Here is an 18,738-nt window from a genome sequence, read left to right on the forward strand (position 1 = left end):
AAACAAAAGTAAATATTAGACAACTGTTATTCAAAACTTAAGTTTTGATAAATATTTCCTGATACACAATGTATATATGTATTCTGATTTAAAGCATTGTTTACTTTTCATCAATATGGAAGAACATTAAACATATTTTCTATAAAACAACTATTAAAAAATTATAGAACTTATTTAGATATTAAACATAGTGGCTATGTAAAGTTTACAGCAAGGGTTATTTACCCTCACTCTACAGCTCACAGATAGGTTTTTTCGGGGAGGAAGGGACATGAACTCCTTGAAATATGTAAAAATTTGGCCAGGTATGCATGGCTCAGTGGTTGAGTGTCGACCTATGAACCAGGAGGCATAGTTCAAATCCCAAGGTTGCGGCCTCAATCCTGAGTGGGGGGCCTGCAGGAGGCAGCCCACTGATGAGTCTCATCATTTATGTTCCTCTCTCTCCCTCTCGATCAATAAATCAATACATAAAATGAATATGTAAAAATTTTAAAGTATGTGCATTTTTCCAGAAGAGTGCTTCCACTAAATTCTTAAAATAATCCCTGATTCAAAACAATTAGAACCATTTTTACTAGCAATTTGGGAAAGGAAAAAAGAATGTCTTGGTAAATATTGCAGTACAGTATACAGGTATAATGACATTACTGTCAACCTGATACCTGAATGAGAGTAGTACCCAGGTCAAAATGAAATGAATGACATGCATTCCCCACAATGTTTGACTTAACTACTGAATGACAGCTCTGAGAAGGCAGGCAAGTGTGTGCACTTTCTGTGTGCCCGCCCTCACAGGGCATCATCACAAGCAATTTAGCAAACACTCCAGGATTTCTAGCACCTCCAGCACGTTATGAGATTTTTATCTTCCTGCCCTGCAAATGTTGCTTAAGCTGACACAGGCTGAGTCTGTCCTATGCACAATAAAATCTGCTTCATCTGGTCCCTGAGCTGTTAGCTTTGGCCCAAGGCAGAGAAGCCATCCATTGATCTTCCCACAGGGAGCTGCCATATCACATGCCCTTTCCCTGAAGAACACCTTGTACAGTGCGCAGCTGATTTCCACTGTGGGATCCACAGAGGCTACACTGGCCATATCTAGGCATACCTTGTTTTAGTGCACCTTGCTTTATAGTGTTTCACAGATGTCTGTTTTTTCACGAATTGAAGACAAGACCCTCCACTGGAAATAGACTACAACTCACTATACTGTGATGGTTTAGAGCTGAACACGCAGAATCTCTGAGGTATGCCTTCAGTATAGAAGTTATCTATTTTCAATAACCACATTATGCTGGATACCAGAAAAAGATTTTCTACGCATTTGCAAGCTTAGAAAATATAAAAACTTGAAAAAGATCATCAATTACATGAGGGGGAAAAAAGGAGGAAAAGATTCTTGGCTTAGAATAATTTCAGGGAAATATGCAATTTCCTAGTCTACTAAGGAAATTTACTGTCACTTGGGGCCCTAAGTTATTGTTAACCATTATTCACTGTGCCTCTGGAAAGGCCCTTACCCTTTCTGGGCTTCTTTTTCTATCTCTAAGTAACACTGTTTCCTCTTGACTTCAACAGGATGCAGTGATGAAGAATAAAAAAAGGACACAGATGTGCTATAAACTTATGAGAAGGAAGTAATGCCAGTTTACAGTATGAGAAGTATGAACAGAAGGGACACAGAGAAAATGGACAGCTTTCTCTATGCTTCCAACTCTACCATGCATATATGATCATGATCAAACTATTCATTTATGTGCGTGTCCCCTCCTAATAAAGTATATTGGCTTAATTTCCTTGTCCTTGGCACTTGGAAATGTGCCAGCTATATAGCAGGAAGGCGGTCTGGTGTAGTGATAAGGCTTCAGCTATGCGGAGGGAGGAGTCTTAGGAGTCACTATTCATGCAGTGTGCTCAGGTTGTATGCACCACTTCCTAACCAGTCCCGAGTAGGAGTCTGGAGTTGAGCAGCCACACTGACAAATTTACCTACATAGTTAAAGAACACTGCTATATGAACAGCACAGGAAGAACATTTATAAACAGGTACAGCAAAGGAAAAGTTCCCTTTCAAATGTCTTGTTATTTATTAGCTGTCACACAAATGCCTAGCTTTAAAGAATCACAAAGTTTGCTAATCCTCCTCATGTTCCTGATTTTTAAAAGCAATCACTAAATTCCACACTTATCTACAAATGGATACTGGTTTCTTTTACCTGGTATCAGATAGAAACTGAGCTTTGAATATCTTCATTTTATAATTACAAATTTCCCCTTTCCTTTTAGAGGATGTGGTGGATATATGCATCATTTGCAAATAAACACTGAGAAAACAACTCCCAAGTGAGTTTACTAATGCCACTATTATTATTATAGCACTAGAGGCCTGGAAAACAGCACCTGTGCACTGGGGATGGGGGGAGGACAGTATCTCTAAGCCCGGCCTGCACCCTTTTGCAGTCTGAGACCCCTTGGGCAATGTCTGACTGCTGGCACAGGAGCGGGCCTAGGCCAGCAGCTGGACAGACCCCTCGAGTTCCTTAGTGCTGCTGTGGAGGCAGGAGAAGCTCCCACCACCACTGCTGCGCTCACCAGCCGTGAGCACGGCTTCTGCTTCAACAGCGTCTGCCCTCTGGTAATCATCATAGCAACTGGTTGTTCTGCGTTCGGTTGATCTGCATATTAGCTTTTATTATTTAGGAAAATCATGCTATATTAGTAACTGATTAAGGTGCAAGAGAAAATACCCAAGCTAGGTATGTTTAAACCAATTTATAACAAAAGGAGCCAAAATGCCAATAAAATATGTATTTTCCTTACAAAAAGAATAATTTCACAACTTTTTCTTCATCATAAATATTTCATAAAGCAATTTCCAAGGAGTTTATTTTTCTTCTATCAATGGCAAGTCACTTGTACTTGCATTTACAGGTCTGACGAGTAGCTCACAAAGCAAGCTCTCAGATATTTTCCCAGCTCTATTTCTAATAAATCAGAATGAAGAAAATTCCCAAAGAACAAAAAGTTTCAATTATTTTCATTGCCTTTAGCTACATAGCACACAAAAGGATACTCATTTATTTTGGGCTGTGTATATCACAAGGGCAATTGAAATACACTGTCAGATATCATATTTACATATTTCAAAGGGGACAAATCTTTTATTATTTTATAAATTTGATATATAGATGAATTGTCATTACTAAGTTTTACTTTTTAGAATAAAAGCATACTTAAAATATACTGCCTTTCCATTTCAAAATAATTGTAAAGGAATTATCTCTTTAGCCATATAAAAATCCATAAAATTATTATAATTATGCTTTACATAGTTTTTTCTATAACCCGAATTTTGAAAGCAGGTGTCAGTTTAAAATGAACTGGTAAAAATTGTTGAAACTGCCGAAACCGGTTTGGCTCAGTGGTAGAGCGTCGGTCTGCGGACTGAAAGGTCACGGGTTCGATTCCGGTCAGGGGCATGTATGTTGGTTGCGGGCACATCCCCGGTGGGGGGTGTGCAAGAGGCGGCTGGTCGGTGTTTCTCTCTCATCGATGTTTCTAGCTCTCTATCTCCCTTCCTCTCTGTAAAAAGTCAATAAAATATATTAAAAAAAAAATTGTTGAAACTAAAATGGAGGAGCTGAGGAATATGGAAAGAAAAATTAAAAGCTGGCCTACTAAATTAATAGATTCAAGAAGCAAAATGTGATTAACAATTTCTAATAATACTAGAGGCCCAGTGCACGATTTTTGCACCAGTGGTGTACTTTGTCCTGGCCTGCGGGATCAGGCTGAAACGGGCTCTCCGACATCCCCTAACCGTAGATCACCTTGACCAGACAATAAGTCTTTCAAACCCATGATATGGGATGTCTTTTCATTCATTTGTACTTTATTTGAATTTGTTTAGTAATGCTTTGTAGTTTTCAATTTCTAAGTCTTTCATCTCCTTGATTAAGTTTATTCCTAAATTATCTTTTTGATGCAATGGTAAATGGGATTATTTTCTGAATTTCCTTTTCAGATTGGTCATTGTTATGATATAGAAATGTAACAAAATTTTTGACTGTGAATTTGTAACCTATAACTTTTCTAAATTTGTTTATAGATTCCAACAGTTTTTCTGGCACATTTAGGGTTTCCTGTAATAAAAAAATCATGTCATCTGTGAACAGATCACTTTACTTCTTCCTTTCCAATTTGTATGTCTTAGTCCTTTCCCTGTCTATTGTCCTATGACTTCCAATACTATGATCAATGATAGTGGTGAAGAGTGTGTATCCTTGCATTAATCCTCTAGAAAAAGATTTCAGTCTTTCCACATTGACTATGATGTTCACTGTGGGCTTTGCATATATGTCTATTATATTCAGGAAGCTTCCATCTAGTCTAGTTTGTTAAGCATGTTGATCAGGAAAGAATGCTGAATTTTGCCAAATGTTTTTTTCTATATCAATTGAGGTGATCATGTGTGCTTTGTCCTTCATTTTGTTGGTGTAGTATATGACATTAATTTTTGTATGTTCTAGCCATAAATTCCACTTGGTCATGGTGTATAACACATTTGATGTGCTGGTGAATTCAGTTTGCTATTATTTTTTTAGGGTTTTTTGTATCAATATTCATCAGGGATGTTGGTATGCAGTTTTTCCCCCCTGGCTTATCTTTATCTGATTTGGGGATCAGGGTAATATTGGCCTCATATTCCTTCCTCTTCAATTCTTTGGAACAATGGTAAAATACTGTTATTAATTCTTCTTTAAATGATTAGTATGATTCTGCAGTGAAGCCATAGGGTCTTGAGCTTTTCTGTTGGAAGGTTTTTGATCCCTAATTTAGAAGTTTTGTTCAGATTTCTTATTTCTTCATGATTCAATCTTAGTGGGTTATATGTTTGTAGAAAGTTATCCAATTTGTTAGCATACAATTGTTCATAAGTAGTTTCCTATAATCTTTATTTCTGTTTCTAATTTCAGCTACTTGAGTCCTTCCTCTTTTTTTCTTAGTTTAGTTTTTGCCAATCTTTAAAAAAAACCACCACTTTTGGTCTCATTAATTTTTTTCTATTTTTTTTCTATTCTCTTTATCTTTGCTTGAATCTGTTATTCCCGTCCTTCTGCTGACTTTAAGTTTAGTTTATTTTTATAGTTTCTTTAAAATACATATATATTTTTATTGACTTCAGAGGGGAAGGGAGACGGAAAGAGAGATGAAACGTCAATGATCATTGACCGGCTAGCTGCCTCTTACATAACTCCCTTTGGGGATTGAGCTCACAACCCAGATGTGTCTTGACTGGGAATAGAACTGTGACCTCCTGGTTCACAGGTCAATGCTCAACCACAGAGCCAAACAGGCAGGGCTATTTTCCTAGTTTCTTAAGGTAAGTTAGACTGTTGATTCGAGAATTCTCTTCTTTTTTTAATGTACGTATTTAGTACTATAAACTCCCCTCCTCCTACTGCTTTTGCTGTATCCCATAAGTTTTGGTATATTGAGTTTTGTTTTAATATGTTCTCCAAATATTTTCTACATTCCCATGTGGAATTTCTCCTTTAACCCATTGGTTGTTTAGCCTAGTTGGTGTGGCTCAGTGGTTGAGCACCAATCCATGAACCAGGAGTCACTACTCTCATCACTGATATTCCTATCTTCCTCTCCCTGAAATAAATAAAAACATACAAAAAAAAAAAAAAAAAAAAAAAGAAAGAAAAGAATGTGTTGTTTAATTTCTACGTATTTGTGATTTGTGCATTTCCCTGTTTACTTTCTGCTACTGATTTCTAGCTTCATTCCTCTGTGTTCAGAGAAGATACTTTGTATGACTTTATTTTTAAATTGCTTAAGAGTTGTTATGGGGCCCTAGCTGGTTTGGCTCAGTGGACAGAGCATCAGCCTGTTGACTGAAGGGTTCCAGGTTCGATTCTGGTCAAGGGCACATGCCTGGGGTTGCGGGCTTGATCCCCAGTAGGGGGGGTGCAGGAGGCAGCCAATCAGTGATTCTGATCCTTGAAGTTTCTCTCTCTCTCTCCCTTCCTCTCTGAAATCAATAAAAATATATTTTTTTAAAAAAAGTTGTTTTGTGGCGAACATGTGGTCTATCTTGGAGAATGTTCCACATATAGTTGAGAAAAACATGTTATCTGCTGTTGTTAAGTAGAATAGTCTGTATAAGATTTTTAGGTACAATTGACATATAGTGTTTGTTTGTTAATCCTTAGCCAAAGGTATTTTTCCACTGATTTTTAGAGACAGTGGAAGGGAGAGGGAGAGACAAAGAGAGAAACATCACGTAAGAGAGACACATGGATTGGTTGCCTCCTGCAGGGCCAGACCAGGGCTGGGGATCGAGCTTACAACCGAGGTATGTGCAAGAGTCAAACCTGGGACTCTCCAGTCCACAGACATTTTAATCTACTGAGCCAAACCAGCTAGGGATGATATATAATGCATTTTTTTTTAATCCTCTGTTTCCTTAATGACCTTCTCCGTAGTTATGTCTATAACTGAAAGTAGGTATCAAAATCTACTACTATTTTTGTGTTGCTATTTTCCCCTCAGTTCTGATCAATGATTACATTATATATTTGATAACGTATTAAGCCTAAGCAGCACTAACTGGTTTGGCTCAGTGGACAGAGCATCAGCCTGTTGCCTGAAGGGTCCCAGGTTCAATTCCGGTCAAGGGCATGTACCTTGGTTGCGGGCACAGCCCCAGTAGGAAGTGTGCAGGAGGCAGCTGATTGATGATTCTCTCTCATTGATGTTTATCCCTCTCCCTTCCTCTCTGTTAAAAAAAAAAAAAAAGTCTAAGCAATCAGCCAACTGGCCAGTAGCTATGATGTGCACTGACCATGAGGGGGCATATGCTCAACGCTGGAGTGGAAACCACAGACATGGAAACAGAACAGACTGATGAATCTCAGAGGGAAGGGGGAGTTTAATCAAAGATCTTATATGTATATTAGAGACACAGTGCATGGATTCGTGCATGGGTGGGGCCCCTTAGTCTGGCCTGCAGGGATTGGGTAGAAACTGATTCTCTGACATCCCCTGAGGGGTCCTGGATTGTGAGAGGGCACAGGCCAGGCCAAGGGACCACACTGGTACACAAATCCATGCACTGAGCCTCTAGTAATAATATAAAGAACCTGGAGTCAAAATATTTTCCCTAAGCTATGGCTATGGTAAGGAATAAAAAGATAGAAAGATATATATACAACATGAGAGGATTTTGGTGGTTTTTATCAATTTACCTATATTTTTCTATAATTTATAAAAGTTTAATAAACAAAAAGAAGTTTTTTTAAAAGGTCTATGTGCAGTACAGTATTATAAATTAATTCACAAGCTACTGAATTTTCATATTGTATCTGAGTTTTTATAAAGACTAAGATATAGAACAAATAGTATTTAATCTCTATTTAAATTCTTTGTCTCTTCATCTTAAGATTAGTAGGATTTCAATGTTAAAAACTTTCCATATCAGGCATGCTTAAACAATCCAGGCAAATCAGGAAACAGCTGTGTCCTCTTTACACTTACTTCCCAATTTATATATAATTAATTTGATTATAATTATACAACAAAAGATAATAAGAATGTCAAAGTAATTTACTCTTATTCACATATTTTTGTATAAAACACATATTCATCATATCAAACAAGTAACAAATAAACCTTAGCACACATTTTGGGGAAACTTTTCACAAGTTTAATTATTTGGTATGTCTTGGGCTTATATTTACTTTGCACAAATTATTGATTTTGACCTCATTTTCTGGTTTAAAATATATCAAATTTATTTTATATGCATAATCAATTCAATTATTCAAGCTAAATAAAATAAGTTTTTTAAATGGTAGATTCTTATAATGGAGTCACTGTTGGCAAAATGGTTAAATTGATAACCAGGGCCAGATTTTCTTCAAAAGGAAGGATATGATACTATTTTTAAAAATAAAATCTTAGCCCTTGCTTGTCTGGCTCAGTGGATAGAGCATCGGCCTGCGGACTGAAAGGTCCCAGGTTCGATTCCAGTCAAGGGCACATGCCTGGGTTTCAGGCTTGGTCCCCAGTAGGGGGCTTGCAAGACGCAGCTGACCAATGATTCTTTCTCATCATTGATGTTTCTATCTTTCTCTCCCTCTCCCTTCTTCTCTAAAACCAATAAAAATATTTTCAAAAAACTAAAATCAAATCTTATAAATGCACTGAGATAAACATTCTTTATTTAGAGATTTTACCCTTGAGTCTAAGAGACAAATTTTTTTTTTTTTTAAGTTTTAAAGCTGACCATCTGGCCATGTTTATTTATCATCATGGTAATACAAATAATAATAAAGAACTATGTGCTTTACACATGTTAAATCCTATGAAATATTTAAGACATTCTCTTCCTTTTTCAAATATATCTTTGTTTTTTTATTACGTATTTATTTATTATCTAAAGTTTTACATGTCTCCTTTTCTCCCGCTTGACCCTCCCCCCAAGCCATTCCCACTCCAGGCAAGCCCCCACCACCCCAGTCTGTGCCCATTGACTATGTTAATACGCATTCATATAAGTCCTTTGGTTGCTCTCTATCCCCCCTCCACCCACCTCCTCTGCCATTTGTCTCTGGATCTATTTTTGTTCATCAAATTATGTTGATCATTGTATCCCACATATGAGTGAAATCATGTGGTCTTTATCTTTCTCTGACTGGCTCATTTCACTTAGCAAAATGCTCTCCAGTTCCATCTATGCTGTTGCAAATGGTAAAAGTTCCTTCTTTTTTATAGTGGCCTAGTATTCCATTGTGTAGATGTACCACAATTTTTTAATCTACTCATCATCTGTTGATGGGCACTTAGGCTGTTTCCAAATCTTAGCTATTATAAATTGTGCTATGAACATAGGGGTGCATATATCCTTTTCAATTGGTGTTTCTGGTTTCTTGGGATATAGTCCTAGAAGTGGGATAACTGGGTCAAATGGGAGGTCCATTTTTAACTTTCTGAGGAAACTCTATACTGTTCTCCACAGTGGCTGCACCAGTCTGCATTCCCACCAGCAGTGCAGGAGGGTTCCTTTTTCTCCACATTTATGCCAGCAATTGTCATTTGTTGATGAGACAATTATTAATCACAAGCGTTATCTAAATGTTTTACTAAGAGTAGAAAAATTTTATAGACCTATAAATTTGGTTAGATTCCAAATCCCATGTAGTAATTTTGTCTTTCCATCTTCATAAACTGTAACAAAGGTAGGCATATTTAAAAAGTAAAGAAAATTTCTCAAATACTGAAGATACGTAATAAAAGAGAATATGTATGTTAAGTTTTATGTAAAACAAATATTAGTTAACACTTACTGGACATAGTAGAGAAACCCTTAGGCTGGTTGTAGCTATTTCACTGTCTGGATCCGCAGTCAATTTCTCTTTAACTGGCATTCATTGAAGAGAAAACAAACACAACAAGTTTATGAAAGATACATCACTAATGCAATATAAAAAAAAGAATTTAAAATGAGGAAACTTAAAAAGAAAAGAAACTAGCCCTGGCCGTTGTGGCTCAGTTGATTGAGCGCTGTCCCTTGCGCTGAAAGGTTGGGCTCCTGGTCAGGGCACACACATCCAGGGCTCCAGTTTGATCCCACCTGGAGTGTATGCAGGAGGCAACCAATTGATGTTTCTCTTTCATACTGACCTCTCTCTCTCTCTCTGAATAAAAAACATATTTTTTTTTAAAAGAAACTAATCTGTTCAATTAATTTCCAAGCAACTGAATGAAAATATAAAAAATATATGGTTTATAATTTCTACAATGAACAAAGGGAGGAAAACAATTGTGTATCTATAGACTGACTACATTTCCTGTAAGTTTCCTATTTCTCATCTACAGAGCAAAAACTGCATTGCAGTTAGAACATAAAGGAAATTCTATAGAAGGTCGATATATTCAACCGGTGGCAGGCCCTTTTTATTTTATATCTTTTTTTCTTTTAAATTATGATCAATATTATTTTAAAATCAAGTAACAGCTACTACAAAATTAACATTTAAAAGTTTTCCCAAAGCTCAGATAACACAATATTCTTTATAAACATCATTCCGAGGATCAATGCTCTAACTACTGAACAACACCTGTCAGGGCAGTACTTTTGCTTTTAATGGCTATTCTGTTTTAAGTCTAATATAACAAGGTCTTTAATACTTCTCATTTGGAAACCTGAGGCATATGTTACTGCTAAAAGCCACAACTTAGAACTTCAATTAAACTTTAACATAGAAGTGAGACTAGAAATGCCTCAATGTAACATTTAGAACTATTTCACAATAATTTTAAAGTCTTTGTGTAGAAGGGGGTGGCCCACATGGAGTGGCTGTGTACAGAGCCAATCACAGAATTTCAGAGCTGTGGTACAACTAAGTGTGTCCAAATAGTTAACATATAGTAAAGAAAATGGGGAGAGGAAAAGTACTCAGATAAAGAAGAATAACTTCAGAGTAGATATCTATGTGCTGAAAACTATTTATGGGAATTAAGAATCCTGCCTTTATTAAACACGGAGATCACAAAAGCTGGATTTTTTTTTTTAAAGATGGTCCAAATCTTAGATATTTCATCCAACTATCTCTATAAATCACTGGATCTCAGCTAAGATGTACATTAGAACTACCTGTAGAGCTTTGTAACTTATAATTTCCCACTGAATCAAAATGGAGGAGAGAGACACCAACTGAGAGTTTTTTTAAAAGCTGCAGACGTGCTGAAACCAGTTTGGCTCAGTGGATAGAGCATCGGCCTGCGGACTGAAAGGTCCCATGTTTAATTCCGGTCAAGGGCATGTACCTTGGTTGCGGGCACATCCCCAGTAGGGGGTGTGCAAGAGGTAGCTGATCGATGTTTCTCTCTCATCGACGTTTCTAACTCTCTATCCCTCTCAATTCTTCTCTGTGTAAAATCAATAAAATATATATATTAAAAAAAAAAAAGCTGCAGATGTAATTCTGATGTCAGACTAAAAAGTCATTTTATGGCCTGGAAATTCCAAATTTTTAAATCTATATAACTCATTGGCTGCCTCATAGCAAAAAGGTCATAAAATCCCTAGGTTTTAGTTTGTAAAATATGGTTGTCACATCATTTGTGCTAATATCATATGAAAATTATAAAAAGTATGACTTTCCTACTATAGATCCAATCTTAGTCAACTCTTTCTTATAAAAAGGTACATTTAACAAATAGTATCTTTTTAAGGACAGCAAATAACTGTCAGAAAATAAACATGCAAATGGAGTTCTAATGTGATCACTAACCATTCTGTATGCCTTCACCAAACATCCCTCCAGCACCCACCATACAAACGGCAATAGGAACAGTATCTGACTTTGGATTTTGTCTATATAAGCTTCCATTTAAATGAAGAAATAGTATAGTTCACAATATCAGCTTTATGCTACACAAAGTTCAGTGTTTAGCAATTTGAAAAGAAACTGAAACGGGTGAGGCAACCTGAGGTAGTAGTAAAGCCAACGTGTAAAGCCAGCCTAGGTTAGAATTCAAGCCTTAGTCAAGTCATTCAATCTCTCTGCCTCAGTTTCATCATCTTGTCAATATGAATAATAGTCCCTCATAACACGATTTTAAAGATTAAATGAGTTAACATATATAAAAATGCTTTAAAATAATCTAACATCATACTCAATAAATATTAGGTCTCGTTAGTTAAAACAAAATGTGATTTGCATGTTCAGAGGTAGGATAATTTCCTGAAATTTTAGAATCAGATTGTCAATTTTATTCTAAAATAAAAAGAAGCTTTGTCTTTCACCTTTGCCATTATAAACTCAATCTAAGCCAATCCTTTCATGTAAAGATACTTTTAAAGATTTTACTACAATCTTGATTAAATTTAATCTACCGATCACTTTGGAGAGAACTGACATCTCCCCAATGACAATGAGTACATCTATATATTATTATTCAGGCCTTATTTTATCTTACTGATTTGTAGAAAGAGAGGAAAGGAGAGGGAAAAGAGAAGAGAAACATCGATGTGCGGGAGAAACAGCAATGTGAAACACTGACTGGCTGCCTCCCACACGCCCCCTGTGGAGGAGTGAGCCTGAAACTGGGCATGTGCCCTGACCAGGAATCAAACCAACAACTTTCAGTGCATGGGCTGATACTCAACCGGGGCACACAGGCCAGGGCTATTCAGGTCTTATTTTAATTTCAGCAATATTTTGTATTATTCAGCATACAAATTTTACACATATTTGTGCAATATATCTGAAGTATTTCATATTTTTGGATGTCACAGTAAATTCTTATTTTTTAAATTTCAATTTCCAATTGTTTACTGCTAGAGAAGTACAATTTATTTTTATAAATCCATCATGTACTTTGCAACTTTGCTAAATTCACGTATTAGTTCTCACTGATCTTTATTGATTCTTTAGGATTTTTTTCTACATAGACAATGAAATCATTTTCAAGTAAGAAAAAATAGTTATTTACTAATTTCTAATCTGAATTCTTCTCTTGTCTTGTCTTATTGTGCTAGCTACAATCTTGTGGGTAATGCTGAAGAGAGGTATTAACATCAGATATCCTTGTCTTGTTTCCATTAGAGGTAAAGCATTCAAGTTTTTCACTAACTATTATATTAGTTACAGGCTTTTTATAAATAGCCTTTATTACACAGAAACAATTCCCCTTTCTTTCTATTTTGCTGAGATTTTTATAATGAATGGATACTGAATCTGACCAAATGCCTTTCCTGCATCTATTAGTTAAGATGGATCATATGATCTTTTTCTTTTTTAGTTTGTTGAGAAGGGGAATTATACTGACTGATTTCATTTATCATTTCTGTGACTGATTTTAGAATGTTGTATCAACCTACTATTCCTGGAATAAGCTCTATTTGGTCACTATGTATTATTTTTTTCTATATTGGACTAACACTAATTAAATGGAGGAAAAGAAGTCTTTTTAACAAATATTGAAACAACTATATGGGGAGAAATGAACCTCACCCTGGATCATATACAAACATTAACTTAAAAAGTACAAACTATAAAAAGAAATGGAGAAAAGATTTGTATAGACATTTCATCAAAGAACCTAAAAGATGGCAAATGAACACATGAACAGATGTTAACATCATTAATCATTAGGAAAATGCAAATTAAAACTCAAATGTGTTACCAACTACACACTGACCAGAATGGCTAAAATCAAAGCAGTCTGACAATATAAAGAGCTAGTGAGGATTGGCAACAACTCAAAAATCTCATATATCATTGGGGGGAATGCAAAAATAGTATATACACTTTGTAAGACACTGCTAATCTGTATTCCATACACTTATCATATGACTCAGAAATCCCAGACCTAAATATTTGCCCAAGAGAAATGAAAATGTCTATCTACAAAACTGGGATATTCATATTAAAAATATAAGTGTTTTAGCAGCCTTTATTCAGGACAGTGCAAAACTGGAAATAATCTAAATGTAAATCAACTGATAAATGGATGAACAGATTATGGTACACATAAAGAGGAAAAACTACATGGATGAACTTCAAAAGCATTACATTAAGTGAAATAAGCCAGACAAAAAAGGGTACATAAGAGTACATGCTGTAGCATTTCAAATATTTGACATTCTGTACAAGGTAATACTACAGACACAGAAATCACATCACTGGTTATGGGAACCAGAGATAAGGGAATGAGATGGACTGCAAAGAGCCACAGGGGAGGAGCTTTCTGTGGTAGAGGATGCTCTATATTTTGATTGTGACAGTGGTTCATGATAGCATACATCTGTCAAATTCATCAAAATGTCTACTTAAAAAGGTAATTGTTTACTGTTTGTAAACTATACTTCAATAAACATAACTGAAAGGGGGAAAATTACTACGTTAAATTTAATCACAGTATGGAGGAAAAATAAAGTATTGTTATTCTTTGTGGGCAAGGGAATAAAAAATAAAAATAAGACATGATATTCATCCTGCTATATCATCCAAAACGTGAGAAGCCTCTGGAAGTTTTACAGTTTTCTTGTATCACTGTGAATTTCAGTGGTGATAATATTTCATTATATGAGCTATATACTAAAGTTACAGCTAGACACATTTAAAATTAATCTTTTACAAATTCCTGTTGTCACAAGCTATGAGAGTTAGCTACTAGTCACAAGTAGCTATTTTTAAATTTAAATTTAATAAAATTTAAAACTCAGTTCCTCTGTTGCACTAGCCACATTTCAAGTGTGCAATAGCCACATGTTGCTGGTGGCTGCCATATGGGACAGAACAAATGTAGAGCATTTCCAGCATCACAGATTGTTCTATTAGGCAGTGCTATACTAGGCTTGTTTTCTAAAAGTAATTTCTATCCTTCCTTAATATTAGATTATTTTATATTCATCCTTTTAGAATTTTAAGGCTGAGAACAACTGAACATGTTAATCCACTATTACATTTTATAGGCAAAGAAACAGGTACAGAGACCTGATTTTTACTGTAGATCCCTTTTTACAGTTTACATCAACAAAAATCTGAGGATCTACTATGAGCCCAGCACTGTGCAAAACACTATTCAAAAAAAAATAAGATTAAATTCCTGCTAAAAGGAACTCATGGTTTAGTAGGGAGTAAAGATGCTGATGGAAATATGCCCGGAAAGCTAGCTAAAAGTCAACTCATCTACTCTGGAGGGTCCTGAGAACCTTGTGGATAAAGTGAAGCATCACGAATAACTGAAATTAGGCAAAAGAGGCAACAGGGAAGTTTTGAAGCATAGAGAACAATACTTGCAAAGCAGTGAGGAAAAAGAAAAGAACACAGTATTTTTAAATATAAAGTATCAATACAAGAAGAAAAGTGAACACAGATGACAATGGAAAGTACTAAGTAGGTGCCACACCCTGGAAAGCTTGCACATGTCATGCTAACGAAGTTGGATGTTTTATTCCATTGTGTTAAGAGGAAATGAATTGCAAAGGAATAATGATAGGATTAGATATGTATTAATCACTTAGGTTACTACTAGAAGAGATATGAAGAGGAGCCAAGAAAGGAGAGGAATAAGTTACTTATGAAAAGGTATTTATTTATTTATTTTTAACTAGAGGCCTGGTGCACAAAATTTGTGCAGAGGAGGGCATCCCTCAGTCCAGCCTGCACCCTCTCCAATCTGGGACTCCTCAAGAGATGTCCCATTGCCCGTTTAGGCTTGATCTCGGTATGACAGGGCCTAAATGGGCAGTCTGACATCCCTCTCACAATCCAGGACTGCTGGCTCCCAACTGCTTGCCTGCCTGCCTTTCTGATTGCCCCTAACCACTTCTGCCGGCCAGCCTGATCACCTCCTAACCACTCCCCTGCCAGCCTATTTGCCTCTAACTGCCCTCCTCTGTAGGCCTGGTAACCCCCAACTTCCCTCCTTTGCCGGCGTGGTCACCCAAAACTGCCCTCCTCTGCAGGCCTGGTCCCTCCCAACTACCCTTCCCTGCTGGCTATCTTGCGGCAGCCATCTTGTGTCCACATGGGGGCAGCCATCTTATGTGTTGGAGTGATGGTCAGTTTGCATATTATTCTATTATTAGATAGGATAATGACAGTTGGTGTGCCTTTTTCTCTCCCCCCCTCCCCCCGCCCATATATTTTTATTGATTTCAGAAAGGAAGGGAAAATGAGAGAGAGATAGAAACATCAATGATGAGAATCATTGATTGGCTGCCTCCTGCATGCCCCCACTGGGCACTGACCCCCATAACCTGGGCATGTGCCCTTGACCAGAATCGAACCTGGGACCCTTCAGTCTGCAGGCCAACTCTCTATCCAATGAGCCATACCGGCTAGGGCTAAGGAAAGGTTTTTAAAATAAAAGCAGAATATGAGCGCTTAAATAAGAACAGGGAGAGTAAAAAGACAGATTTGAGAAACATTTAGGGTATAAAGTTTGAGAGAACTTGGTGAGTTCAGTTTTAAATACTTAAAATTGAAGAACCAGTAGAATGTTTCTGTGAAGGCAGTTAGTTATACATATCTATATTTGAAATTCAGGGGAAGGTCTGAGGTGAAGATATGTATTTGGGAGTTGGTGCTAGTTTTAACCATAAGTGTGGTTGATATAATTATCTCTAAGGAAAGTATATACAAAAGTTGACCAAGTATGAAATCCTAGAGAAAACAAACATTTAGCATCTTCCCTTAAGAGAATCTATTGAAGACAAGTATTGAGAAGTAACATTCAAATAAGAAAATTCCAAGCAGAAAGTAGTTGATATGAAACGCACACACAAAAATCCAAGAACTAAAAAGATAAAATGTAAAATTTAGCAATCAGATTGGTGGTTTGTGACACATATCAGAGCTATTTCAGTGGAAGGATGAGAGTTAAAAGTTCACAATTGGTTACCCTGGCCAATGTGACTCAGTTGGAGCATTGGTCCACACACTCAATCAAAAGTTGTGAGTTTGATTCCTGATCAGGACACATACCTGAATTGTGTATTTGATCCCCAGTTAAGGGGGTGCAGGCAACCAATCAATGTTTCTCTCTCCTTTCCCCTCTCTCTAAAATCAATAAAAGATAACAATGTCTTACAGTGAGGAGGTAGAAAGAGCAAGTACATATTGATCATTTAAGAAACTAGGATGAGAATAGAGGGAACCCAGAGCTAAAGAATAGTTTTTTTTGTTTATGTTTTAAAGGATGAAAAGAACTCAATAAGGAAGGATGACAGGAAGAGCCTATAGAGAGGGAGGACAGGACAGAGAGCAGTTAAACGAGGGAGCCAGATCTTTTAATACGGTTTCTGAGCATCTCCTTCTGGATGTCTCATAGATATCTCAATACCGAAAGTCTAAGAATGTTCTTACCTTTTCCCTGCAGCCTGAGCATTTCAGCACTGTATTCATATCAGTAAATGGCACCCCACGTAATGTGGTGCTTATGAAGCCTAGAATCCTCCCTGACCTCCTCTACATGCAATCCACCATTTCTACCCTTCAACATTTCTCAAACTGTCAACTTTTCTCTACTTCCACCACCCTTTTAAGAAACTATCATCTCTTACCTGTGCAATAGGTTCCTAACTGGCCTCACTGTATCAGCCTTATTGAATTGAGGCTGATTCAGTCACCAAAGTTATCCTTTTATTGCCCAAATATGATCATGTCACTCTGCTTAAAAATCCTTTATGGGTTTCCTATCATCTATCTTTCTACCCCCTGTATGACTTCACCTCATGGCTATCTCTCTGGCCATCCTCCTCCTCTGTTCTCTCCACTCCAGCTCCACTGGCCTTGTCTCTTGGCATATCCTCCTCCCACCGTGGAGCTTACTTAATTCCTCATCATCCTTATAATCTTGCATTAAACATCATAGCACTAGAGAGGACTATGTTCTTCTGTTGTTACCTCCAGAGTTCCCTGTCTTTCTTCTTCAATGCACATGTCACACCTATTAATTCATTAATAACTTATATAATAATTTAATTGTCTTTTCCACCAGACTGCTAACTTCTAGGGGATGCAGAAGCTGTGTGTGTCGTGCTTAATGCTTGGTGCCTGGAACATAGTAGACTCTTAATATAACTTCTTGAATAAGAAAAATAAATGAATAAAAATTAACTAGGATCCCAGCTGGCATGGCTCAGTGGCTAAGCGTTGACCTATGAATAAGGTGGTTACAGTTCTATTCCCAGTCAGCACACATGCCCAGGCTGCGGGCTCGATCCCTAGTGGGGGGCATGCAGGAGGCAGCCGATCGGTGATTCTCTATCATCAATGTTTCTATCTCTCTTTCATTCTTCCTTCCTCTCTGATATCAAGAAAAATATATTTTAAAAAATTAACTTTGAGCAGGAAAAGGGACATTTCTTCTTGAGACTGAAGAAAATAAAGTAAGGTTGGCTATAGGTACAAATACGCTGAAAAGTAGTTACGGTGGCACTAAGTAAGAAAGAAATGGGCAGTTTAGAAAATTCTAAACATTTTGCAGTTCCATTTTTTTTTGCATGGGCAGGTGCTGAGATAAGAGGAAGAACAGTGTTTGAGTCAAGTATGGTCAAGGTATAAAGTGATTGCTGAAAGGACGTGAGAGAGGAAATTGCAACTTGACTAAGAATTAGTAAATGACTGTTTATGTGATAGATGTTTCCACAAAGGTGGAAACCACAATACAAAAATTTACTAAATCTACTGAATGAAGGATGGATTTCTCTGTGAAAGTTCTAAATACTATCAACTTTATTCTTTCAAAAACATAAAAGTGTCTGATTTGACTATTAAAACTTTGCCAGTAGAATTTATTAATAAAATTAAGAGTGACCTGCCAGCTGGTGTGGTTCAATGATTGAGTGTGGACCCATGAACCAGGAAGCCACTGATTAGATTTCATGTCAGGGCACATGTTTAGGTTTGTGGGCTCAATCCCCAGTAGGAGGGCATGCAGGAGGGAGTCGATTAATGATCACTTAGCTTTTTGTGTTTCTACCTTCTTTTCCCTCTCCCCTCCTCTCTCCCTCTAAAAATCAATAAAAACATATTCTTAAAAAGAATGACTCATATTTATAAGTAACTTGATTATTCAAAAATATCTGAAAAACCTGCCAACATTTTCTTCTATCAAGTTCTTTTACGTAATCTTTTAATTACACAATTAATTTGTTTCGAAAGTTATAAAGGCAAACAGATAGCATAAAGGCAAACAATTTTTCTC

The 18,738-nt window shown here is 36.7% G+C and overlaps 1 protein-coding gene across 5 annotated transcripts in view; it reads right to left on the reverse strand.

The window, feature by feature from the left end:
- PIAS1 (protein inhibitor of activated STAT 1) overlaps nucleotides 1-18,738 on the reverse strand; it is a 106,387-nt gene that overhangs the window by 24,882 nt on the left and 62,767 nt on the right. For all 5 annotated transcript variants that reach the window (XM_036437817.2, XM_045581196.1, XM_036437812.2 and 2 more), the window contains exon 8: nucleotides 9,360-9,433. In XM_036437817.2, coding sequence (XP_036293710.1) covers nucleotides 9,360-9,433 — 74 coding nt within the window. The remainder of the gene's footprint in view (nucleotides 1-9,359; nucleotides 9,434-18,738) is intronic.

The sequence above is a fragment of the Pipistrellus kuhlii genome, unplaced genomic scaffold (genome assembly GCF_014108245.1).
Source record: "Pipistrellus kuhlii isolate mPipKuh1 unplaced genomic scaffold, mPipKuh1.p scaffold_m20_p_1, whole genome shotgun sequence".
Lineage (NCBI taxonomy): Eukaryota > Metazoa > Chordata > Mammalia > Chiroptera > Vespertilionidae > Pipistrellus > Pipistrellus kuhlii.